This window comes from Salvelinus fontinalis, chromosome 16 (genome assembly GCF_029448725.1).
Source record: "Salvelinus fontinalis isolate EN_2023a chromosome 16, ASM2944872v1, whole genome shotgun sequence".
Classification (NCBI taxonomy): Eukaryota; Metazoa; Chordata; class Actinopteri; order Salmoniformes; family Salmonidae; genus Salvelinus; species Salvelinus fontinalis.
The window spans coordinates 22,613,074-22,640,817 of NC_074680.1; the positions used below are offsets into that span (position 1 = coordinate 22,613,074).

The 27,744-nt window shown below is 40.6% G+C and overlaps 1 protein-coding gene across 1 annotated transcript; it reads right to left on the minus strand.

Annotated features, from left to right (window-relative positions):
- Window positions 1-372: 372 nt before the first annotated feature.
- On the minus strand, window positions 373-27,744 carry LOC129812824 (gamma-aminobutyric acid receptor subunit rho-2-like). The gene is made up of 9 exons (XM_055864721.1): window positions 27,215-27,744; window positions 25,334-25,440; window positions 11,019-11,086; window positions 4,992-5,215; window positions 3,996-4,078; window positions 3,485-3,625; window positions 3,095-3,247; window positions 2,363-2,583; window positions 373-2,052 (listed from the first exon to the last, which is right to left on the minus strand). The coding sequence occupies exons 1-9, from the start codon at window positions 27,373-27,375 to the stop codon at window positions 1,702-1,704; spliced, it is 1,509 nt and encodes a 502-aa protein (XP_055720696.1). The 5' UTR covers window positions 27,376-27,744; the 3' UTR covers window positions 373-1,701.

Consider the following 27,744-nt stretch of genomic DNA (forward strand, 5'->3'; position numbering starts at 1 on the left):
AAATATATTTTGATGTGTTTAACACATTTTTGATTACTACATGATTCCATATGTGTTATTTCATAGTTTTGATGTCTTCACTATTATTCTACAACATAGAAAATAGTAAACATAAAGAAAAACCTTTGAATCAGTAGGTGTGTCCAAACTTTTGACTGGTCCTGTATGTAGCAGACGCTCTAATCCAGAGCAATTTACTGTACAGTCAAAGTGTGTGTCCCTAATGGCATCATATTCTCTATATACTGTCGTGCACTACATTTGACACACAATCATTATACTCCACTACCAGGCTAAACTGGTACTTGGTCAAATAGACCTGAATGCAAAGTTAACAACATTGTAGACATACTGTACATTTGTACAAAAGACTTCTGTGGACAAAATAGTTTTTAAACAACCGCTGATACGCACTTGCAGAGCAATCAATCACGCTGTGGAATACATTAAGAGGATTTCACAAAAGCTAGAGTGGGATGATGAAGAACGTCTCTCTCTCGAGTGCTTTTCTCTTGTCATCTGTGCCAAATATCCACATAGAACTCAGTCTCTGTCTCTCAGATGCTCGCCATCTCTTTCATCCTTCACGAGTGAGTCACACTTACCTTAATATACATAGTAAGCACAGACCCATATATACTGAACAAAAATATAAACGCAACATGTAAATTGTTGGTCCCATGTTTCATGAGCTGAAATAAAAGATCCCAGAAATATTCCATATGCACAAATATCATCCCTGTTTGTGAGCATTTATCCTTTGCCAAGATAATTCATCCACCTGACAGGCATAACAAGAAGTTGATTAAACAACATGATACTTACATAGGTGCACCTTGTGCTGGGGACAATAAAAGGCCACTCTAAAATGTGCAGTTGTGTCACACAACACAATAACACAGATGTCTTAAGTTTTGAGGGAGCGTTCAATTGTCATGCTGACTGCAGGAATGTCCAAAGCTGTTGCCAGAGAAATTAATGTTAATTTCTCTACCATAAGCCGCCTCCAACGTCGTTTTAGAGAATTTGGCAGTACGTCCAACTGGCCTCACAAACGCAGACCACGTGTAATCACGCCAGCCCAGGAACTCCACATCCAGCTTCTTCACCTGTGGGATCATCTGAGATCAGCCACCCAGGCAGCTGATGGGACTGAGGAATATTTATGTCTGTAATAAAGCCCTTTTGTGGAGAAAAACTCATTCTGATTGGCTGGGCCTGGCTCCCCAGTGGGTGTGCCTATGCCTTCCCAGGCCCACCCATGGCTGTGCCCCTGCCCAGTCATGTGAAATCCATAGATTAGGATATAAGAAATTAATTTCAATTGGTGGATTTCTGTAACTCAGTAAAATTGTTGAAATTGTTGCATGTTGCATTTATATATTTTTTCAGTATAGATCAGTCTCATATAGACCAGTGCCAAAAGTCCATCCTAAATATTAGTCATTAGTACCAAATGTCCATGTAAACACCAACTACAGTCTCTCTTCTCCTTGATGAGTGTGTTAAACACATTCATTTGATGAACATGGGATGAATCCCAAATGGCACCCTATTTCCTAGATAGTGCACTACTATTGACCAGGCCCAATACTGCACCTAAAGATTAGACCCTACACTCCTAAACATTAGACCCTACGCTCCTAAACATTAGACCCTACACTCCTAAACATTAGACCCTACACTCCTAAACAGTAGACCCTACGCTCCTATACAGTATGAACACCAGTAGATTATGTTGAATAGAATATAGGAGCCAGGGAATAACATCCTGGAGTACTTGTCGATGGCGTGTGTATTCTGGATAATATTGAGGGCCCTGATGCCTTTCTTCTTGGTTGTCGTTGACTCGCTGCTGGCAGACAGGTGGACCACTGTGTGTTCTCCAGGAGGCTGCTTCTCAGTCATCATGTCGCGGGGCATATCCATGTCCTCCTCGGGCCCCATAGTTCCTGAGGTGTAGCCGGCCAGGCTGTTAGTGTCCGCCTCACTGTAGGTCCCGTCTAATAGCATGGTCCTGGTCTGGGACATGCCACAGGTGCAGGGCAGCGACTGCAGGTCAGGAGAGAAGGTGAGAAAGACAAAGGTTGTGCCAGGGAAAATGTAACTAAACTAACTTGAGATGCAAGCCTGTAATTTGATCTTTTGAATTCATGTCAATGAGAGATTTGACCAAAAATGAATGTGTTGGCATACGTTAGATTTGGCCGTAGAAGAGACAAGGAAGTATAACACGTGAGAAGTGTCTGTTAATCCAACCAAACTGCATGAAATGAAAAGCCAACTGTATTCTCAAGAGATATTGCGATTTTGTCTTCGAAAAAGGTTTTAGACACACAGTACTGTGGTAGCATTTCATTACCTGTGACCTGGCCCTTTCCCTCATCTCGTCCCTCATCTTGCGTTCCCTGCGGTCCTGTGCGGTGGACAGGTAGTTGACAGCAGCGTACTCCAGGACAGACAGGAAGACAAACACGAAGCTGACCCACAGGTAGATGTCCACTGCTTTGATGTAGGACACTCTGGGCATGGAGGCGTTGACTCCAGTGATGATGGTGGACATGGTGAGCACTGTGGTGATACCTGCAGGGAATAGGAGAAGGAAACAACAAGAGTTCAAGACTGCTCTCTTCTGTATTATTTTCCAAGAAGACAGTCAGACCCTGTCGAAGAATCAAACTATCTTTAAATATGTTTACTTTCATCATACACCAGCACTTTAAAAAGGTCTGACAGACATGGCTTTATTGTTCCAACCTCTGAAATACACTGTAATAACTGTGAAATACACAGAAAGCCTGATATCTGGCAATGAGGGGATTAAGCAGCACTAGAAACAGCATTTTTTTTTTTTTTTTTTTTTATTTTTTTTTTAGGGGTGGATCAGCTTAGTATTGCGGAAAGAATGTTGCTTCCAATGTAATTGTCTGCATCATTTCCATTCCCCCATATTTTTTTGGGTAAATATATATATCCATATACGTATGCATACATATACACATATATACATACACATACCTATATAGAAACTAGAAACAGCATTAACTGTATCACTTCTGAATATTGATCTTCCATAGTAGCGCTAGCATCTTACCCAGGGAGACACGAGCTGGGACGGCCCTGCGGTCAATCCAGAAGGACACCCAGGACAGCATAACCATGAGGGTAGCCGGGAAGTAGGTCTGAAGCAGGAAGAAGAAGATGTGTCTCCGCAGGGTGAAGTTGATGTACAGACGGTTGTACCAGCCTGTACATGAGGAGGAACACAATGGGTAGGTATGGATCAATAATAATATCACTGGTAGAGTTGAAAAAGTCTGGTAACTTTCCAGAAATTCCCAGGTTTTTCAGAAATTTTGGTTGGAGGATTCCAGATTTTGTGCTTATTCCAACCAAGGATTTCTGGAAAACCAGAGAGTTTTTGCAAAGTCACCAGAATTTTTCTGGGAATATGTGATTCTCACATGGCTATGGTGATTATTACCAGTACTGCTGTAGAAGGCCAGCCGAGATGTGGTGTGGAACTTCTGGATGAGGAACTGAGACAAGGAGATACGGTCATCCGTACTCAAGGACTCATCCCCACTCTTCCAGTACAGCATCAGGTCCTCATCCGTATATGCATCTGGGGGCACAACCAACGTTAGAGATAAATGTGGTGCCTGTGTGGATCAGTGGTAACAACCCCAGCAGGAAACGCACGTGTACTGTATTAACCAATGGTCCTGAGTTCAATCCCTGCCTTTCTAACTTCCCCCACTGGTTGAATCAATGTTGTTTTCAATGAAATTGACATCTGTGGGTCTCTACTCTTTGCCTGTCTACCCATCTAATTATTCACTGCCTACATAAACCTTAAAAACATTTACATATTCTCAATAATACTGTTCTGTTTGTGTATACTGTAGACAGAAAATACTAAATAGTATGCCCTGACATATTTTCTAAAGGACAATGAAGATTTTGAATGAAATTCTGAAGGTTAGCCTACTCACAGCTCTCTAGCTCCAGGGAGCAGGACTGGGTGTCCAAAGGGAAGCGGCTGAAGTCCATGTTACAGGCTGCTGTCACTGTCACCCTGTACAGTAAGGACAACACAGATCCATGATGTGACATCAACAACTTTAAGATTCCTCCATGATCCTTACAACACATAACATTACGTTCTTGTAGATATTATAGGCTCGCTACACTCTCTGTTCACAACACCAAATAAAGTTTGGATTTATGTTGTCCTTACTGTTCCACACACACCAATTCAAAACCTCAACACTATAACTGTATGTAGTAGACGATGTGAAACAACAGGGCCACTGTCATGAATAACAATGAGCATGTTCTCAAGCCATTAAAACACAATTTGTGCATCCATTGTCTGGTGAATGACTTTGAGCAGCATAAAAGACCAAACTATCTGGCAATAAACAACAACTTAGTAGTACCTTCACATTTTGGCCTAGTTTTCAAAAACAGAAACAAAAATTAAGAAAAAAACATCACCAGCCAGAAGCACATTTCTAATTTTAACTAACAACAGGAGCAAAATGCAAATGAATCTTCTTGTCCAGGTGTCAGCATACCTACATCCTGCACAGAAGCATGTTATGTTTAGTATAAAATGTTAGGATACTATTAATATTCCAAACTGAATACATTTAAAATTCTTAAGTCAACAGCTAAGTACATCATTCAAAGTATTAACAATATGAGGAGTCAATCACTTTGGAGCAGCGTGTGTAGGTTTTTGTTTCAGCCCAGCACTAGTCAATATAGAAAGTTAATTGAAAACTGATTTGATCCCAACCCTGCATGACAAAGAATGACCTGCACAATGTCCCCAGTAAGGTTGCAAAAATGCCTAGGTTTTCCATAAATCCCGATTGGAGGATTCTGTATTGCCTGCTACCTCTGATACGGGGAATCTTCCAACCAGGATCTCTGGAAAACATGGGAATTTTGCAACCCTAGTCCCCAAAGCATCCCAGCTCCACCTCAGGCTATACAGAACGTGTCCGTCAGGAAAGACCCTGAGCATGATGTTGACTGTGGTGGTGTCATGGATGAAGGATCTCTTGGAGTGGACGAAGAACACATCGGGCACCCAGATCTTCTTGACCAGACGCCCGTCAAATGTCATGCTCTTATTGGTGGAGCTGGTGAAGGACAGACGCTCGTCCTTCCAATAGTGTCTCAGGTACAGGGTCATGGTGAAGTCCTATTGGAGGAGAGGAAGGGAAGTTTAATGTCTAACTAACGTGTGGATGACCGGAAAATGGAAACACTAGGTGCACTAGTTTTGCATTTCTTGCTACCCAAGGTGAGTGGACCAATGGAATGGTTTAAAATGTAAAAACTTTGTGATGAAAAACAAACACATCCAGCAATTGTGCAAAACTATGCCCAGTGAATCATCATACTCTAGGATAGTAACTATGTCCAGTGAATCATCATACTCTAGGATAGTAACTATGCCCAGTGAATCATCATACTCTAGGATAGTAACTATGCCCAGTGAATCATCATACTCTATGATAGTAACTATGTCCAGTGAATCATCATACTCTAGGAAAGTAACTATGTCCAGTGAATCATCATACTCTAGGATAGTAACTATGTCCAGTGAATCATCATACTCTAGCATAGTAACTATGTCCAGTGAATCATCATACTCTAGGATAGTAACTATGTCCAGTGAATCATCATACTCTAGCATAGTAACTATGTCCAGTGAATCATCATACTTTAGGATAGTAACTATGCCCAGTGAATCATCATACTCTAGCATAGTAACTATGCCCAGTGAATCATCATACTTTAGGATAGTAACTATGCCCAGTGAATCATCATACTCTAGGATAGTAACTATGTCCAGTGAATCATCATACTCTAGGATAGTAACTATGCCCAGTGAATCATCATACTCTAGGATAGTAACTATGCCCAGTGAATCATCATACTCTAGCATAGTAACTATGTCCAGTGAATCATCATACTCTAGGATAGTAACTATGTCCAGTGAATCATCATACTCTAGGATAGTAACTATGCCCATTGAATCATCATACTCTAGGATAGTAACTATGCCCAGTGAATCATCATACTCTAGGATAGTAACTATGTCCAGTGAATCATCATACTTTAGGATAGTAACTATGCCCAGTGAATCATCATACTCTAGAATAGTAACTATGCCCAGTGAATCATCATACTCTAGGATAGTAACTATGTCCAGTGAATCATCATACTCTAGCATAGTAACTATGTCCAGTGAATCATCATACTTTAGGATAGTAACTATGCCCAGTGAATCATCATACTCTAGCATAGTAACTATGCCCAGTGAATCATCATACTTTAGGATAGTAACTATGCCCAGTGAATCATCATACTCTAGGATAGTAACTATGTCCAGTGAATCATCATACTCTAGGATAGTAACTATGCCCAGTGAATCATCATACTCTAGGATAGTAACTATGCCCAGTGAATCATCATACTCTAGCATAGTAACTATGTCCAGTGAATCATCATACTCTAGGATAGTAACTATGCCCAGTGAATCATCATACTCTAGGATAGTAACTATGTCCAGTGAATCATCATACTCAAGCATAGTAACTATGCCATGTGAATCATCATACTCAAGCATAGTAACTATGTCCAGTGAATCATCATACTTTAGGATAGTAACTATGCCCAGTGAATCATCATACTCTAGAATAGTAACTATGCCCAGTGAATCATCATACTCTAGGATAGTAACTATGTCCAGTGAATCATCATACTCTAGCATAGTAACTATGTCCAGTGAATCATCATACTTTAGGATAGTAACTATGCCCAGTGAATCATCATACTCTAGCATAGTAACTATGCCCAGTGAATCATCATACTTTAGGATAGTAACTATGCCCAGTGAATCATCATACTCTAGGATAGTAACTATGTCCAGTGAATCATCATACTCTAGGAAAGTAACTATGCCCAGTGAATCATCATACTCTAGGATAGTAACTATGCCCAGTGAATCATCATACTCTATCATAGTAACTATGTCCAGTGAATCATCATACTCTAGGATAGTAACTATGTCCAGTGAATCATCATACTCTAGGATAGTAACTATGCCCATTGAATCATCATACTCTAGGATAGTAACTATGCCCAGTGAATCATCATACTCTAGGATAGTAACTATGTCCAGTGAATCATCATACTTTAGGATAGTAACTATGCCCAGTGAATCATCATACTCTAGAATAGTAACTATGCCCAGTGAATCATCATACTCTAGGATAGTAACTATGTCCAGTGAATCATCATACTCTAGCATAGTAACTATGTCCAGTGAATCATCATACTTTAGGATAGTAACTATGCCCAGTGAATCATCATACTCTAGCATAGTAACTATGCCCAGTGAATCATCATACTTTAGGATAGTAACTATGCCCAGTGAATCCTCATACTCTAGGATAGTAACTATGTCCAGTGAATCATCATACTCTAGGATAGTAACTATGCCCAGTGAATCATCATACTCTAGGATAGTAACTATGCCCAGTGAATCATCATACTCTAGCATAGTAACTATGTCCAGTGAATCATCATACTCTAGGATAGTAACTATGCCCAGTGAATCATCATACTCTAGGATAGTAACTATGTCCAGTGAATCATCATACTCAAGCATAGTAACTATGCCATGTGAATCATCATACTCAAGCATAGTAACTATGCCCAGTGAATCATCATACTCTAGCATAGTAACTATGTCCAGTGAATCATCATACTCTAGGATAGTAACTATGCCCAGTGAATCATCATACTCTAGGATAGTAACTATGTCCAGTGAATCATCATACTCTAGTATAGTAACTATGTCCAGTGAATCATCATACTCTAGGATAGTAACTATGTCCAGTGAATCATCATACTCTAGCATAGTAACTATGTCCAGTGAATCATCATACTCTAGGATAGTAACTATGCCCAGTGAATCATCATACTCTATGATAGTAACTATGTCCAGTGAATCATCATACTCTAGGATAGTAACTATGTCCAGTGAATCATCATACTCTAGGATAGTAACTATGCCCATTGAATCATCATACTCTAGGATAGTAACTATGCCCAGTGAATCATCATACTCTAGGATAGTAACTATGTCCAGTGAATCATCATACTTTAGGATAGTAACTATGCCCAGTGAATCATCATACTCTAGAATAGTAACTATGCCCAGTGAATCATCATACTCTAGGATAGTAACTATGTCCAGTGAATCATCATACTCTAGGATAGTAACTATGTCCAGTGAATCATCATACTTTAGGATAGTAACTATGCCCAGTGAATCATCATACTCTAGCATAGTAACTATGCCCAGTGAATCATCATACTTTAGGATAGTAACTATGCCCAGTGAATCATCATACTCTAGGATAGTAACTATGTCCAGTGAATCATCATACTCTAGGATAGTAACTATGCCCAGTGAATCATCATACTCTAGGATAGTAACTATGCCCAGTGAATCATCATACTCTAGCATATTAACTATGTCCAGTGAATCATCATACTCTAGGATAGTAACTATGTCCAGTGAATCATCATACTCTAGGATAGTAACTATGCCCATTGAATCAACATACTCTAGGATAGTAACTATGTCCAGTGAATCATCATACTTTAGGATAGTAACTATGCCCAGTGAATCATCATACTCTAGCATAGTAACTATGCCCAGTGAATCATCATACTTTAGGATAGTAACTATGCCCAGTGAATCATCATACTCTAGGATAGTAACTATGTCCAGTGAATCATCATACTCTAGGATAGTAACTATGCCCAGTGAATCATCATACTCTAGGATAGTAACTATGCCCAGTGAATCATCATACTCTAGCATAGTAACTATGTCCAGTGAATCATCATACTCTAGGATAGTAACTATGCCCAGTGAATCATCATACTCTAGGATAGTAACTATGTCCAGTGAATCATCATACTCAAGCATAGTAACTATGCCATGTGAATCATCATACTCAAGCATAGTAACTATGCCCAGTGAATCATCATACTCTAGGATAGTAACTATGTCCAGTGAATCATCATACTCTAGGATAGTAACTATGTCCAGTGAATCATCATACTCTAGGATAGTAACTATGCCCATTGAATCATCATACTCTAGGATAGTAACTATGCCCAGTGAATCATCATACTCTAGGATAGTAACTATGTCCAGTGAATCATCATACTTTAGGATAGTAACTATGCCCAGTGAATCATCATACTCTAGGATAGTAACTACGCCCAGTGAATCATCATACTCTAGCATAGTAACTATGTCCAGTGAATCATCATACTCTAGGATAGTAACTATGTCCAGTGAATCATCATACTCTAGGATAGTAACTATGCCCAGTGAATCATCATACTCTAGGATAGTAACTATGCCCAGTGAATCATCATACTCTAGGATAGTAACTATGTCCAGTGAATCATCATACTCTAGGATAGTAACTATGTCCAGTGAATCATCATACTCTAGGATAGTAACTATGCCCATTGAATCATCATACTCTAGGATAGTAACTATGCCCAGTGAATCATCATACTCTAGGATAGTAACTATGTCCAGTGAATCATCATACTTTAGGATAGTAACTATGCCCAGTGAATCATCATACTCTAGCATAGTAACTATGCCCAGTGAATCATCATACTTTAGGATAGTAACTATGCCCAGTGAATCATCATACTCTAGGATAGTAACTATGTCCAGTGAATCATCATACTCTAGGATAGTAACTATGCCCAGTGAATCATCATACTCTAGGATAGTAACTATGTCCAGTGAATCATCATACTCAAGCATAGTAACTATGTCCAGTGAATCATCATACTCTAGCATAGTAACTATGCCCAGTGAATCATCATACTCTAGGATAGTAACTATGCAGGTGAATCATCATACTCAAGCATAGTAACTATGCTACTGAGGACATTTGGGGTTGAGTTATCCAATGAGTGAATTATACCCAGAAAATAAAGCTATGACTTTGCAAAAAGTACTATATTATATAAATGCAAGTCTTTAACCCAGCTGTCTGAAATTACAGAACTTTGGGTTCAAATCCTGTTGGGGATGAAATTAAGTGTCGGCTGAAAGTCAACGGACAGAGCAGATAAGTTCAGATCAGTCGCTTTGATTTCTCTGCAACCTCTCACACCTCTGGGGTTGAGCTCTACTACAAAGAGACTGAAACCTCCTCCTCCTCCTCTGCCTCCTCCCCTTACGCCTCCTCCTCTCCCCCCTCCTACTACGCCTCCTCCACTTATGCCTCCTCCTACTCCCCCTCCCCTTACGTCTCCTGCTCCACTTACGCCTCCTCCTCTGCCCACTCCTCCCCACCTCTACCTCCTCCTACTACCCCTCCATCTCCTCCTACTCCACTTACACCTCCTCCTCTGCCTCCTCCTCTCCATTTCCATCCACTCCTACAACCCTCCTTCTAGTCCTCCTCCCCTTACGCCTCCTCCTCCACTTACACCTTCTCCTCCTCCTATGCCTCCTCCTCCCCACCTCCACCCACTCCTACTACGCCTCCTCCTCCTCTGCCTCCTCTTACTCCTCCTCGCTTTACACCTCCTCCTCCACTTACGCCTCTTCCTTCTCACCTTCACCCCCTCCTACTAGCCCTCCTCCTCCTACTCTTCCTCTCACCCCCTCTTTCAGCCCACTCTCATTATATAATAATAGCAACAGTTGGGAGTACCCATCATTATGATGCCCATCTGCGTGGTCAATAACGACTATCAATATGCTACAGTCTGTTAGATCTCAAGGGATTTAGCTAGCACAAAAATACTCCAACAAACCGTGTCAATTTAGATACAGGAAATAATTACTTAAATGTTAATGATGTGGGGATTTTACTCTCACATAGTTTCTGCAATGCGGAGTTGAAGTTGTTGCGTCATAACTTCAGAGTACTTCAACCTACCATGTCTACTTCTGAGATGCTATCCAGGCTTTCCACCTGTACGTCCACTCCGACTGGGATAGCAGGGCCTGGGAAACAAAAAGAAAGAAACCACAGAAAAAAGGATTTGAACAAACTACAGCATATTAATATACAGCATACAGAAACACGGATGAAGACTATGGGACAAAAAGTGTTGGTTTTAACAAGGAACAAGCATTTTGATCCACTTCCAATGTCCTCCAAGTTGCTATATTTCCTCTTCTCTTCAGTTAGCTCCTCAATTCATGCACCTTAGTTTTGGAGCAAGGTAGCGTCTGTGTTCATTTTGCTTTAAACAAACTAAAGTATGCCAGTATCAGGTGGCTCATAGACGGTGATACCTAGTTACAGCTTCTGTACCGTATTTAAAGTATACTAGTATCAGGTGGCTCATAGACGGTGACACCTAGTTACAGCTTCTGTAGCGTATTTAAAGTATCAGGTGGCTCATAGACGGTGACACCTAGTTACAGCGGATGTACCGTATTTCCTTACAGGCAATTAAGTCAATGATACAGCTTTGAACTTTACAGCGAAATTGTTGCTCGGCAATGACTCACTCGTCAAAACCTGACTCAAGTCTAGAACTGTAGACTTAAAGGGAGCGGAAACGATCGGGTTTAGAACCAATTCAGCAGTTCGGGGGCAGAGGAGCAAAGAATCAAGCCCACATTCCGCAACTGCACTCTGACAACAAAAACTAGGCCAAGTACTGGAAAAGCCTCTGTCTTCTCTGCCTTTCCATGTAATAACTGGACTTGCAGTATCGCTGCTACGCCCACAGGGGCCACCAGTAAGTAACAGTTGAATCTGTGTAATTCAAAGGAGGACCAGGGTCCATACGAGACCCACAGTGCCATATTCAATATTGATCAATGCTGCACTTCCACCTAAGACTTACCCCACACCAGCTTGTCATCAGTGTTTAATGATAATGTGAGCTTTAGTATTATATTGTTTCTATTAGGAGTGTGACACTAAAGACTTGTGGCAACAGAATGCTTTGTAAGTAAGTGTTAAAGTTCACAGTTAGCCATTGTTATGTAAATACAATCTGAAAAGTATCAGTGGCTCTAAATCAGAGCAGGTCCGCTGGAGCCGTGGCCCAGTGAGACATGGGATGCTGGCCCGCATAGATGGAAGCAGAAAAGTCTGAGCCTTTTAAGTAGAACAAATGGGGTAAAATCTCAGATGGAAACACGGCACAAGTGTCTCAGAGTAGGAGTGGTGATCTAGGATCATTTAAAAAAAAAAATATATATATATATATATATATATATAAATGAATGGACGGGGGGGTGCTAATCCTAGATCAGCACTCCTACTCTGAGACGCTTTAGAAATACAAGCCCAGGATGAAGAACATAGGTTACAGCACACAGTGAATGACATCTGGACTCACTTCTCTGACCTGATGCAACACGTTACATTTCACATTGATCCGTTTCTGTAAATCAGAAACCTACGACCTCCTCAAAATGAGTATAATATTAATCAGACCACTTCACATTGCCAGTCTGGTGCAGTATGTATAACACGTACTGTCACGCAGCAGCACATACTCTCCTGCATACCTCTATGTCATACACTTTATGTATCAATACAGTCTGTAATCTGATGAGATTAGAGGACACGATAAATGCCAGATTAGAGTCAGTGCCTTCCAAAGCCTTTGAGACAGCAGCAGAGAAGGGTTCTTTATGGCACTTTGGGATTACTAAAATGATAAAGGAATTATCACTGTCTGCATCTGAAATAGCACCATATTCGCTTTATAGTGTTTTGACCACACCCCATGGAATCGGTTGACATTTAGGATCTAAACATACACTGTCTGAGAGGCAGAGGGGGACAAGCCCTAAATATGATCTGGATTGAATAGCATCTACTGATATATGGAGACAGATTCACTGCAGTGAAGACATTATTAGAGAAAATAAAAATTACAGCTGACATTTCAGAAGAGGTTGTAAATGTAGATTTGCCTGCCAGCTGCTTTTAGATTTTATGTGGTCAAAATCACTTAATGAGGAACGTATTCTAAGTTCTTAATGTGGAACGTATTCCAAGTTTTTTGCTTCTGAATCCGTCTTCTTCATCAATCAGAGTATATGGGCTGAGATGAGCATCCCAAATGGCACCCTATTCCTTTTATAGTGCACTACTTTTGACCAGGGCTCATAGGACTCTGATCAAAAGTAGTGTACTATTTAGGGAATAGGGTGCCATTTGGGAATAGCATAGATTTCAAAGTGCCTCTCTTTCCCCTAATAAGATGCATGGTTTTTAGCTTGTCTGTGGAAGCAATTATAGAACAAACCAGCTTTGCCACTACATGCGATATGATGTACATGATGCAACTTCCTATTTGTGTTTGCATCACTGGGTGAAATAAAGGCTTTCGTTAATTGGGATAACTAGCACAGACAATACTGTAACTAACCTAAGTGCTACATCCTCACTCTAAATGACATCTATTAACATCACGTGGACACATAACTATAGAGGAAAGATCTAGAACTGGAGTTGCATGGTTGTTTCACTCTGCCATAGATACTACTGTATATCACGCAGCAACACATCCTACAATCTATTGGTTATTTGTTTACATGTATGTACATATCTCTCCTGGGGAATCTGTGATCGGATTAGATCCACATTCATATGACTCTGTGTTGGGTAAACCATGCTGGTACATGTTCGAATAAACACCCCCACTCCCCACTGGGCAAACCTTTTCATTTCCCTATAGTTTTTAACTCAATGTGTGTGTGCGTGTGTGTGTATATCAGGCTTATGGATGTCAGATAAGCCCCCCCCCTCCACACACACACACAAACACACACACACACACACACACACAGTTAGCCAATCTGCATCCTTTCACTCTGACCTTGGTTCGATTTGCTCTAAATTTGTCCCAGTTCTGACATTTGTACTAAAAGAGACCCAGGAGATCAATAGCTTCTGACTGTTTCTGCATAGTAGTCATCAATGCAATGTTCTCTTTTTACAACTTGAGATAAATCCATTAACAGCATGGTGATGGCTGGTACATTGAATTTCTATTTCAAAACAAACATGTCGATTAAGAGTTGCAGTAAGTAAAAAAAATGCTAATATTGATACGATGACTTGAATGGGATTTCAAAATGTCAAAAGTTTAAAAGGATTTGAACACTCCATTTAATTTTTGTTTAGAGTTACGTTATAATTAAACTCTATAGTCAAATGTATTTATTTCATTCATCTTTATGCCTTACTTTACCATAAATAATAATTGCAAAAAGGGGTAATTTTAAGGAGAGTGTTACCATTCCCCTTTAAGTATGAATGCAGCCTTAGTTGAAATAGCAAAAGCACTCGTTTGGTGGTGAAAGTTAAAAACATTTACTGCGTTGGTGACATCTTAACTCATTGAACTAAGTGGCGACTGTAATAGTGCAGCAGTCTAGACGCTATTATCAGGAGTATTACACTGTCTACACCAGGGCTCTACACTGTGTACAGACAGAAGTTGTCTGGAGTCAATTTGCATTAAAGGATGATATGAATGATTAAATAGTAGGTCTATGAATTAATGAAAAACTCATACTATTGATATTCCAACTCCACATCAGAAACGTGGCAGCATATTGCACATAAAATGTCTTTAAAGGACATCAACTGAGGGTAAAAAGACCTCCTGGAGTGACTGAATAAAAAATGCACTGATGCAAACCCTCTGTCCAAGGACCTCATGTTGCCATCTTTTAGTGCTTTGTGGAACAAAGTTTGGGTGAAGTAGGCCTACAGACACAGAGTCTCACTTGAAAAAAATAAAACATTGCAAACTGGTAATGTCTTGAGGCTACATCACATACGGTACTCTATTCCTAAGCAGTGCACTGTGTAGAAAATAAGATGCCATTTGGAATTCAGAAAAAGTCTCAATTTAAATCTATTGATCACCCCAACAATGTTGTTCAGTAAGACGATGTCACTACTAGTGTTATGTATGTTACAATAATACTTAGTACTACTCAGTACTGTCTGTACTGTAAGTCTTAGTACTACTCATTACGGTCTGTACTGTAAGTCTTAGTACTACTCATTACTGGCTGTACTGTAAGTCTTAGTACTACTCAGTACTAACTGTCTTAGTACTACTCAGTACTAACTGTATTGTAAGTCTTAGTACTACTCATTACTGTAAGTCTTAGTACTACTCATTACTGTCTGTACTGTAAGTCTTAGTACTACTCATTACTGTAAGTCTTAGTACTACTCATTACTGTCTGTACTGTAAGTCTTAGTACTACTCATTACTGTCTGTACTGTAAGTCTTAGTACTACTCAGTACTAACTGTCTTAGTACTACTCAGTACTAACTGTATTGTAAGTCTTAGTACTACTCATTACGGTCTGTACTATAAGTCTTAGTACTACTCATTACTGTCTGTACTGTAAGTCTTAGTACTACTCAGTACTAATTGTCTTAGTACTACTCAGTACTAACTTATTGTAAGTCTTAGTACTACTCATTACTGTCCGTACTGTAAATCTTAGTACTACTCAGTACTTTAACTGTGTCCTTTAAACTGAGCCAGCCTTGCAGCCCATTTCGTCTGTTTGTTGGGAAAGAGAGTTATGGATGGTAAACAGCTGTCAGCAGAAGTCCCTGGTGCATCATGTGCTAATCCACGCGGTCAGCAAGAGAAACCCCTGCCAGCTTAATCTGGTCATGATCGTTAGCATTTCAGGCAAGAGCTGGATTTACGAATGGGCACGAAGTGCACGTGCCCCGGAGCTACGACCTAAATATATATATATTTTGTTGTTGGTTGAGGGCCATCTGTAAGTCTCAATTCTAGACATGGCAAAATGTGTAGAATTGCAGGAAATTAGCTTTGAATCTGCAAAATGTTCTCTTAGCCTCATAGCAAAATGTGTAGAATAGCATGATAAAACTGCACATTTTTCCCTCTGCCCCAAATCCAGCCATGTTTCCAGCTAGGCTAGGCTAGGCTAAGCTAAGCTAAGGCTAGCAGCTAACTACAGCGGTCAATACAAATCTAGATGCGATGGGTAGGCTCGGCTAAGGCGTCAGCATGCTTCAGTTCGGCTGGTCCTCGCATACTCCCTTAAAAGACCTTTGCTTGAAGAATTAGAAAAAAGCGGCAATAGTACTGTTTGTCCATCTTGAGACGCCATAGCCAGAATAGTCTGAACGAATCTAAAATAACTCAAGGAGATCTTAGTCGCTCAATTTGACATCTAACTAAGAGGTTTAGCAGGTGGTGGATGGGTTAATAAAGAATAAATAGTAATAATAACAATAATGTTTGGTGCAGTATTTCTCAATGAAATACTGAAAACAAGTAATCTTTCGTTGAATGACAACCAAGACTATTTTAAAGAATCCCTATTGTTGACCAATCACCGACGAAGGGGCGTAGACTTCGGCTACAGACTTCAGCTACTGACTTTGGCTTGCCTTGAGAAAAAAATGTGTGTGCCTGAACAGCCCCCCCCAAAAAACTTACCGAAGTATAAAAAGAACAAAAATGTCACAAAATGTAATCATAATATATGCACAAACTCTTCTGAACAATTTTGTCTGGGAAGCATGCGGACGCCTTAAGGCCATAGCAGCCAGTGCAGAGCTATTTTACTGGACAGTTTTATCTCAATTTCTTCGTTCAAAGACTCAATCATGGACACTCTTACTGACAGTTGTGGCTGCTTGGCGTGATGTATTGGTGTCTCTACCTTCTTGCCCTTTGTGCTGTTGTCTGTGCCCAACAATGTTTGTACCATGTTGTGCTGCTGCCATGTTGTGTTGCTACCATGTTATTGTCATGTTGTGTCGTTACCATGCTGTGTTGTCATGTGTTGCTGCCATGCTATGTTGTTGTCTTAGGAATCTCAGGAGTTGAAGTCATAAACAGCGCTGTGACTCAAGCATTGCTAAGAGTTGCTGGCAAACACAGTGACGCTTGAATGAATGTTTACGAGCCTGCTGCTGCCTACCACCACTCAGTCAGACTGCTCTATCAAATATCAAATTATAGACTTAATTATAATATAATAAACACAGAAATGCGAGCCTTTGGGCATTAATATGGTGAAATCCAGAAACGATCATCTCGAAAACAAACATTTATTCTTTCAGTGAAGTACGGAACCGTTCCGTATTTTATCAAACAGGTGGCAACCCTAAGTCTAAATATTTCTGTTACATTGCACAACTTTCAATGTTATGTCATAATTATGTAATATTCTGGAAAATTAGTTCGCAACGAACCAGGCGGCCCAAACTGTTGCATATACCCTGACTCTGCGTGCAATAAACACAAGAGAAGTGACACAATTTCCCTAGTTAATATTGCCTGCTAACATTAATTTCTGTTAACTAAATATGCAGGTTTAAAAATATATATACTTCTGTGTATTGATTTTAAGAAAAGCATTGATGTTTATGGTTAGGTACATAACTGCAGCGATTGTGCTTTTTTCGCGAATTCACTTTTGCTAAAACATCACCCATTTGGCGAAGTAGGCTGTGATTCGATGCTAAATTAACAGGCACCGCATTGATTATATGCAACGCAGGACAAGCTAGTTAACCTAGTAATATCATCAGCCATGTATAGTTAACTAGTAATTATGTTAAGATTGATTGTTTTTTATAAAGTAAGTTTAATGCTAGCTAGCAACTTACCTTGGCTCCTTGCTGCACTCGCGTAACAGGTGGCCAGCCTGCCACACAGTCTCCTCATGGAATGCAATGTAATCGGCCATAATCGGCATCCAAAAATGCTGATTACCGATTGTTATGAAAACTTGAAATCAGCCCTAATTAATCGGCCATGCTGGTCAACCTCTAACACACAGACTGACAGACGGACAGACACAAAAACACAAATACACACACACACATAAAACAGTACACACATACACGGGAGAGCACGCCATTTGGGTGGTTCAGGATTATGTTATCGACCACTGCTGTTCATGACACTTCTGAGTTGGCAGATTCATGAATGTCAAAGCAGAGCATAGCCATATTCCAGCCATAGAGAAGTAATGTCTCTGTGTACACAGTGGCAAATTGTTTACAATGTGTTTGCCTCTTCTCTTCTCTCCTCTCCCTTCCTCTCCACTCCCTTCCTCTCCTCTTCTCTCTGTTCCTCTCCTCTCCGTTCCCTTCCTCTCCACTCCCTTCCTCTCCTCTTCTCTCTGTTCCTCTCCTCTCATCTCCCTTCCTCTCCTCTTCTCTCCCTTCCTCTCCTCTCCTCTCATCTTCCTTCCTCTCCTCTCATCTCATCTGCCTTCCTCTCCTCTTCTCTCCCTTCCTCTCCTCTCCTCTCATCTTCCTTCCTCTCCTCTCATCTCATCTGCCTTCCTCTCCTCTTCTCTCCCTTCCTCTCCTCTCCTCTCATCTTCCTTCCTCTCCTCTCATCTCATCTGCCTTCCTCTCCTCTTCTCTCCCTTCCTCTCCTCTCCTCTCATCTTCCTTCCTCTCCTCTCATCTGCCTTCCTCTCCTCTTCTCTCCCCTCCTCTCCTCTCCTCTCATCTTCCTTCCTCTCCTCTCATCTGCCTTCCTCTCCTCTTCTCTCCCTTCCTCTCCTCTCCTCGGCTGTGAGAGGGAACTTGACTGTGTGATTTATTGTGGTGGTTAAAGAGTAAAAGTGAACCTCACTGTTGACCTTGTGGACTGAGATAAATCCTTAATTTCAGAAAACCAGCACATTTCTGAAAAGCATGCACAGTGTCTTCACTTGACATCCAGTACACATTATCATGTGAATGGTGCACAATGCTCTCTCTCTCTACATCTCCATGCATCACATGATACCAGAGTACTCCCCTTTTCATGGATAAGCAAGATTAATGCATTAATGCATTATTTTACCCCGGATTAATAGCAATGAATCCATCCAACAATGCACTAGATTAGACCTTTTCACTTTTGTCGGATGAAACACCTGAAATGTCAAACTATATGACTATTGTAGTGGCATTTTTCTGCTTTACCAAATGAGGAGAGTTACAAACTACACACCAGTCAGAGTTATGCTTAAATTACATATTTTTTAATAAGAGCTTTGCAATAGCCTTTGACTTTCAATGATGCGCTATCTCTAATGGACCATTGAAAGTGACTACAGAAAATTACAAAGATATTTTATAGCCAAGATACACCCCTCTCAGCCTACATGACGAACTACAGATCTTAGGAACTCTTCACAAAGGGACTTTTACTTGAGAAAGGAGTATCCTATAACCAGATAACATTCGCTATAAATTATCGTTCAATGGTCCTTCAGATGAGGTTCTAATCTCGTTCGTGGTACTTCATAGTACAAAAACACCAACTCATACAATGGCATATATCAATTATCAACTCTAGATACTCCCATCTCAAGTAAACCCCCTCTTGACCCCACTCCTGGACAAGCTCACTGAGGGGAGTGAGCCTCTAGGTCATACACTGTCCCAGGATAAGTGTAAGATGAGAGAGGACATACAATGTTTTCAGACACTGCCATACACCTCCCCCCAATGGGAAAAGGAGGGAGTGACTGGCGCACAGACATTGTGTAGACAAGTAATTGGTTCCCCATTAATCACGCCATCCCTTCGCATGGTTTAAGAATAGGTAAAGACACATTCACATATGAAGACAATGTTCCATTCTGTCTCTTCCCTTTCTGATATTCTGCATAGCACCAGGGACATGTGAAAGACAAGCCTGACCTCTCCCCTCTCTGGGCCCCAAGTGACTGAGCCCCAGCTGAGGGAAAAGTGCAACTGCCAACACTATAGTCCAAAAGGATACATTCTAATGACAAGTATCTCACAGAAGCATATTATTCAAATCAAACATCTTAATTATCTATGTTACCCAACTAATTCTGATTCATCCGCCACACTATACAGTCTAAGGGTAGGAGGGCAACACAGTTTTATAATGTAAGCCTACTAACTGCAGGCGTCCCAAGACATGCATACATTAACTTTAAACTTCCCACAACCTTTTAAAATGCAAGGAGAGGGGCTAAAATAAGCCAAGCATGTACAGGGAAAATCTCCTTTACTGGGCCATTTGCATGCAGAAAGTTAAAAACCACTAGATCCTCTGTACTAGTCCTGTGTAACTCCACAGGCGTGTTTCTCTTCAAGGAGAGGAGGATACTGTTTGAGCCTGGGTGAGTCAGTTTCCATGTATCCTCGTGTGTGTGTGTGTGTGTGTGTGTGTGTGTGTGTGTGTGTGTGTGTGTGTGTGTGTGTGTGTGTGTGTGTGTGTGTGTGTGTGTGTGTGTGTGTGTGTGTGTGTGTGTGTGTGTGTGTGTGTGTGTGTGTGTGTGTGTGTGTGTGTGTGTGTGTGTGTGTGTGTGTGTGTGTGTGTGTGTGACCCCCTGCTGATCGATGTGCCACACATTCGTTCCCCTGCAGTAATGATCCCTGTCACAGTCGAGGAGACAAGCCCCTCTACACCCCCCAAAACAGAAACTTTCATCAGATCGGCTCCAAACAAGAAACAAGTTGAGAAGATAACATCAAAAGAAAAGAAGACTTGCGCATGCTCTTTCTTTCTGTCCTCTCTTTTCTCTCGTTTTCAAATGCAGCATCTCCAAACATCGTTAAAAAAGCTGTCTTTGTCACAAAGAAAACAATCCTAAAGTTTGGGGTGGTAGATTTCTCGGCTGCGACGAACGAAGCAAACTTTTATGTGCATCAACACAAAGACTAGCCCTGAGCAACAGTCTCATCTGAACACATCCAATAATACAAGTCTACTGCTTAGATTTCAAAGACTCAAAGCACTAAGAAATACTCTCTAAATTCACTTACAGTTTGAGCAGGAAATCCATGAAGCATCTCATGAACTGTTCTCAACACGCTACTGCACAAAGAACACGAGGAGTCAAGTTTGTAGGCTATAACAAGTTAGAGTTTACAGTATGTGCCAACTTAGTAGACAGCTTGAATAATTCCTTTTCAGATGCTTTAAAGTGGGGTAGCTGGATGTCAGAAATGTAATTATTTGGAGGTAACCGAAAGAGGCTTAAAACTATAGAATTAAAATAGAGTAGAATAGGATAGAATCAGTGCACCCGTTATGGTATCATTGACTTGAATGGGGATGTCCACTCTACTTACTCTAAATCTATGCTTAAAACTCAGGTCCAAGACAGCAAATCTAATTGATTACGCAACTACTGTATAATTATACTTATGGCAAAGTATTTATAGGTTCCAGACAGTAAGAACCTAACTTTGTGCTTTGCTTTTCTAACAAGCAGGAGAAGTTGCAGGTCCCATTATGATATTCTGAGTGAGTAACTTGGCATATACAGTTGAAGTCGGACACTTAGGTTGGAGTCATTAAAACTCGTTTTTCAACCACTCCACAAATTTCTTGTTAACAAACTATAGTTTTGGCAAGTCGGTTAGGACATATACTTTGTGCATGACACAAGTCATTTTTCCAACAATTGTTTACAGACAGATTATTTCACTTATAATTCACTGTATCACAATTCCAGTGGGTCAGAAGTTTACATACACTAAGTTGACTGTGCTTTTAAACAGCTTAGAAAATTCCAGTTAATCATGTCATGGCTTTAGAAGCTTCTGATAGGCTAATTGACATAATTTGAGTCAATTGGAGGTGTACCTGTGGATATATTTCAAGGCCTACCTTCAAACTCAGTGCATCTTTGCTTGACATCATGGGAAAATCAAAAGAAATCAGCCAAGACCTCAGAAAAAATATTGTAGACCTCCACAAGTCTGGTTCATCCTTGGGAGCAATTTCCAAACGCCTGAAGGTACCATGTTCATTTGTACAAACAATAGTACGCAAGTATAAACACCATGGGACCACGCAGCCGTCATACCACTCAGGAAGGAGACGCGTTATGTCTCCTAGAGATGAACGTACTTTGGTGCGAAAAGTGCAAATCAATCCCAGAACAACAGCAATGGACCTTGTGAAGATGCTGGAGGAAACAAGTACAAAAGTATCTATATCCAGAGTAAAACGAGTTCTGTATCGACATAACCTGAAAGGACGCTCAGCAAGGAAGAAGCCACTGCTCCAAAACTGACATTAAAAACCCAGACTATGGTTTGCAACTGCACATGGGGACAAAGATCATACTTTTTGGAGAAATGTCCTCTGGTCTGTTGAGACAAAAATAGAACTGTTTGGTCATAATGACCATTGTTATGTTTGGAGGAAAAAGGGGGAGGCTTGGAAGCCGAAAAACACTATCCCAACCGTAAAGCATGGGGGTGGCAGCATCATGTTGTGGGGGTGCTTTGCTGCAGGAGGGACTGGTGCACTTCACAAAATAGATGGCAACATGAGGAGGAAAATTATGTGGATATATTGAAGCAACATCTCAAGACATCAGTCAAGAAGTTTAAGCTTGGTCGCAAACGGGTCTTCCAAATGGACAATGACCCCAAGCATACTTCCAAAGTTGTGGAAAAATGGCTTAAGGACAACAAAGTCAAGGTATTGGAGTGGCCATCACAAAGCCCTGACCTCAATCCTATAGAAAATTTGTGGGCAGAACTGAAAAAGCGTGTGCGAGCAAGGAGGCCTACAAACCTGACTCAGTTACACCAGCTCTGTCAGGACAAATAGGCCAAAATTCACCCAACTTATTGTGGGATGCTTCTGGAAGGCTACCCGAAATGTTTGACCTAAGTTAAACAATTTAAAGGCAAGGCTACCAAATACTAATTGAGTGTATGTAAACTTCTGACCCATTGGGAATGTGATGAAAGAAATAAAAGCTGAAATAAATCATTCTCTCTAATATTATTATGACATTTCACATTCTTAAAATAAAGTGGTGATCCTAACTGACCTAAGACAGGGAATTTTTACTAGGAAAATGTCAGGAATTGTGAAAAACTGAGTTTAAATGTATTTGGCTAAGGCGTATGTAAACTTCTGACTTCAACTATATAACAAGGCGATTAGAAATACCAGACGGCTCTTTTTTCTAACTTGATCACTAATAATCAGAATAATTTGAGAATTCCCTTCTTGACCATTGATGGCCTGATAAATCCTAACCCCACAAACCTATGTGAACTTTCCTCCACATCTATCATCTAAATGTGATGAGTTTGCAGCATATTTCAGAGATAAATAACAACAATAGGCTGGGTGTCAGTCAAGCAAGACCTGATGAGAAGTTGAATGATGTGTACCCTAGCCTACCACGCAAAGGCACTATGGATTTATTTTCCCTGGTTGACACAGACATGTTCAAGATAGTGATATCACAACTTAAGCCTTCTACCTGCCTTCTTGTTCCAATCCGCACCACGTTCTTTAAAACAGATTTTAATTTAATATCTGAAGAAGTGCAAGTTATTGTTAATCACTCCCTGTTCACAGGCTTCTTCATACCTGCACTAAAACCTGCTATGAAACCCCTTCTGAATAAGGTCATCTAGATTCTTCAGCTCTTAGCAATTTTGGGCCAATCTACAACCTTCCATTCTTAAGCAAAATTCTGGAGAAATTGGTTTTCAAACAGCTAAAAGATTTTTAAATGCCAGCTGTATTTTTGGAAAGTTCCAATCTGGTTTTTGGGCCCACCACAGCCCAGATACAGCCTTAATTAAAGTGGTAAATGATCTTAAAGCCAACACAGATGCCAAACATTTCTCCGTCCTTGGATTTAAGGTGATGCATTCGACACTGTTCACCATGATGTCCTTCTGGACAGACTGGAGAGGTGGGTTGCACTCTCCGGTTGAGTTCTAAATTGGTTTAGGATCTATTTAACCTATTTAGGATTTATTTAAAGTTTTTTATCACCCTTGGTGAACATAACTCAGAGAAAATACATATCACATGTGGCGTTCCACAAGGATCGATTTTGGTTCCGGTAATGTTCAGTTTATATATGTGCGCCCTTGGCAGCGTTATCAGAAAGCACAGCAGAGATTTTTACTCCTACGCAGACGATACATAACCTTATATTTCTGTGTAACCAGAGGATAAATTATTAGACTGTGATTTAAATACTTGGACGGTTCACAACTTCCTCCAGCTAAATCAAGACAAGACTGAGGTACTTATTGTTGGAGACAAAGCACAGAGAGAATCTGTCCACACATTTCAATTCACGGGCAATAAGGATAAAACACCAGGTAAAAAACCTAGGTGTTATTTTAGATTCTGAACTCAATTTCGAATGACACATTAGGAATGTGACCAAAATAGCTTTTTACCACCTGAGGAACATTGCCAAGGTGCGTCCGTTTCTCTCGCAGGCTGATACAGAGAGACTCATCCATGATTTTATGACAAGCAGGCTTGACTACTGTAATGCTCTCCTGTCTGGTCTACCCAAGAGAGCCATTGATCAACTGCAAAACATACAGAATGCTGCAGCACGGGTACTGACCAAGACCAGACGGAGATCACACATTACATCGGTGTTAAGGTCTCTGCACTGGCTGCCTGTGGGTTTTATAATTAATTTGGTTTTTAAATCAATCCACGATTGTGCACCCCAATACATGTCTGACATGCTTTTAAGTTACGTACCAAGTAGGTCCCTCAGGTCCTTTGGCCTTTTAACTATCCCAAAGTCTAGTACCAAGAGTCATGGAGAGGCAGCCTTTAGTTATTATACCCCCAGCCTCTGGAGTAGCCTTCCAAGAGATCCTGAGCGCGGCAAAACGGTGGATAATTTTAGCTTTGCTTTTCCATGGGGTGCTTTTTAATCGTTCAGTTTTTATTGTTATTCTTTAGTTTTTTATCCTCTTATGTTTGTTTTGTGGTAAATATTTCATTGCTTTTATTAGTTTTTTTCCCCTGTAAAGATCATTGTGTTGCATTCCATGTCTGAAATGTGCTGTATAAATAAAGTTTCATTTTATGTAATTGGAGGATAAGAATTGAGCACATTCTCTCCCTTTACTGAAGGTGTGTAATTGACCTGTCATGTTGGACAGTACTCTGAATGGACTAACAGCTAAACCATTGAAATCAGTAACTGAGTGAATTGAACTAGCACTATGGAAATGGCATACGTGGCATTACCATTTCACATTCAGCAGATGTTATTATCCAGAGTGACTTAGAGTGAGTACATTCAGCTAAGGTCGGTCAATACTATGAATGAGAAATCTAATAGCAGTTCCTGCATGTTGTGTTTTACATGACATCTTACATACAAATGGTGTCCCCCAAAAACCATCCAATAAGAGCATATCTGGTCTCTTCGGCCAGTGTGTGCGTATGCGTGCGTGTGTGTGTGATCCCTACCTCCAAATGCCGGCCTCATGGTGAAATCATGATCATCTACTTTCAGAAGCTGCTCTGTCTTCAGCTTGCGATTCTTGGTCACATCTGGAGGTTTCTTTGTCAAGGAACTGGGAGATGACAAATCAAGACAACACCATATTAATGAATGATGAGTTGATAACTGGTGGAATAATTTACACAAAGGACATTCTAAATGAGCGTTATTGCGAAAGCCATTAGGAATCCGAATGTGTCCGTGTCCTAAATGGGACCTTTTTTTCCTAGTGTACTACTTATGAGCATAATGCAATAAGGCTCTGGTAGTGCACAAAAGTAGTGCACTATATAGGGAATAGGGTGCTATTTGGGAAGCCTTTGACTCCATTAAATGCACTGGTTACAAATGTGCCTGTTCTTGTAAAGGGCTCCCTTGCCAAAGAGACCTTGGTCTCTATGGGAACAATAGAACTACAATAGAACTGCGTAGATAAAGGTTAAATAAAAAATGTAAATATCGAGCACAATCAAAGCTGAATGGGAAATGTTGCTTTTCAATGATAACCAGGCCCAACTCTAGCTTTTTGGGGACCCTAAGTGAGACATTTTAGTTCCCCCCCCCTATTGATGGTGGAGAGAACATATTTTATTTTTGAGTTCCTTTCCTGCAATTCTACACATTTTGCCATGGGGTGTAGAGAAAATATTCCAGTTTTAAAGCAAGTTTTCTGAAGTTCTACACATTTTGCCATGGGGCGGGGAGAAAATGTGGCCATTTTATGACATATTTCATGATACTCATTTTGGGGTGGAGATCATTTATTTCAGTTTTTCAAATTAATTTTCAAGCAAATTTCCTGCTATTCTACACGTTTGGCCATTACTGATTTCATGTGGTATTGGAAGCTCATAGTTACCAGTGGGAAATTGCACTTGAATGACCCTTCAAATGAGAAACTCAGAGAAAATGTTGTTCCTGGAGTAGCTAAGTTGTGATGTTTGACTACCGACCTTTCACCTTTTCAACCAAAAGATGATTACAAATCATTTTTAGACAATTAGAACTTGTCAATATGGAGAATGTAGTTAGTTTGACCATATGTCAATGTTAATCAAGCTAGCTAACGTTATTATTAGCAATGTGAGCTAGCTTATCAAGCTTCCCAGTGCTTATGTCCTTTATGTCTGGAGCTGGCCCTGATGATAACAGTAACATGTTATCTGCAGCCCGCTCCCATCTTTGACAGATAGACAAAACGTGCCTGAGAGACGTGGTCGTGCTTTGATCGCACTGGAGGCACTGGCTGCCAGCTGCTAACCTGTCATTGATGAGTAGGAACAACAAGTACCTATAGGTACTACCCTGGCTGTCTAGTGTAAAACTTGAAACGATCACCTTCTGTCTGGGTCATGATGCATTTGCACTGCTTTCTGTCACTCTTTAACCTCATCCTCAGGCTCAATTGCTACCAGATAGAGATCTTTCTCATATATCCCTTTATAATGACTGTAGTTATTGAATATTTTTTCCATGTCCAATTCTGTCTGCAGTGCACAATGAATGATTAGGCTATATCAACACTGAATTTTGATTGTCTGCTTGGATCATCACAATCACTATCTTTATAATCTTCATCGCAATGATCATCAACATCTTATTTTTCTACTTCATCATCATCAGTGTTTGTCATGATGTTCTAATCTACTACATCAAGAAAGAGTGATAGCAAGTTTGGTGAAATTTAACCTTTGATGAAGAAGAATATTGTGTACCCCTCAGATGACATTAAAAGTCCAGACACATCATAGCAATGACCCATATTGACAGACAGACATGGAACAGATCTTGAACGATTGCGCAACAAACACCCACACCTGGGTGATCAATATTCGGGTACCACTTACGGGCCGTGCTTTGTGGTCTCTGGTCCATGCTTTACCGTCTCCACGGTTTCCGTCCATCTCCGTACTCGGTGTCCAAGCCTACGGTATTCCCCAGTAACGACCAAACAGAAGAGTAAAAACAGCGGTTTAGTCAGATAAGGCATCGTGCCACGGGCAAGCATAAAATTCCACAAGTGAGTCCAAAACCCTGTTCAGTCCATGACTTGTCCTACAGGTATACGACTTTGAATACCAACGCATCTTCACGCTCACGGAAAACCAAGCGTTCTGACAGGCATTGCAAAAGGGATGCTTTGATGATGTGTAGGTTGTGTATAAATACGGCTGCTTGGGAATCTATACTCCGAAAGATTTCCTCCGATTGTCATTGGTTAGCAACTGCACAGCTGTTTCGATGCGCGCAGCAGTCGGTCGCAACCACACAGTTGGACATTGTAGCAGACACAGACTCGCAGCAAGCACCCATGCAGGCATGGAGCACCGCGTCTACACTACTGGCATGTTCAACATGCTTGATGTAACCATGTATT

Bases quoted from the DNA above. Each gene is read 5' to 3' on its own strand.
- LOC129812824 (XM_055864721.1), bottom strand. From the start codon at position 27,375: ATGCTTGCCCGTGGCACGATGCCTTATCTGACTAAACCGCTGTTTTTA. The intron at 3,626-3,995 runs GTGAGTAGGCTA...TTGTGCCCCCAG, and splicing joins CTCCCTGGAGCTAGAGAGCT to ATGCATATACGGATGAGGAC. The intron at 2,053-2,362 runs GTAATGAAATGC...CCTGACCTGCAG, and splicing joins GGGAAAGGGCCAGGTCACAG to TCGCTGCCCTGCACCTGTGG.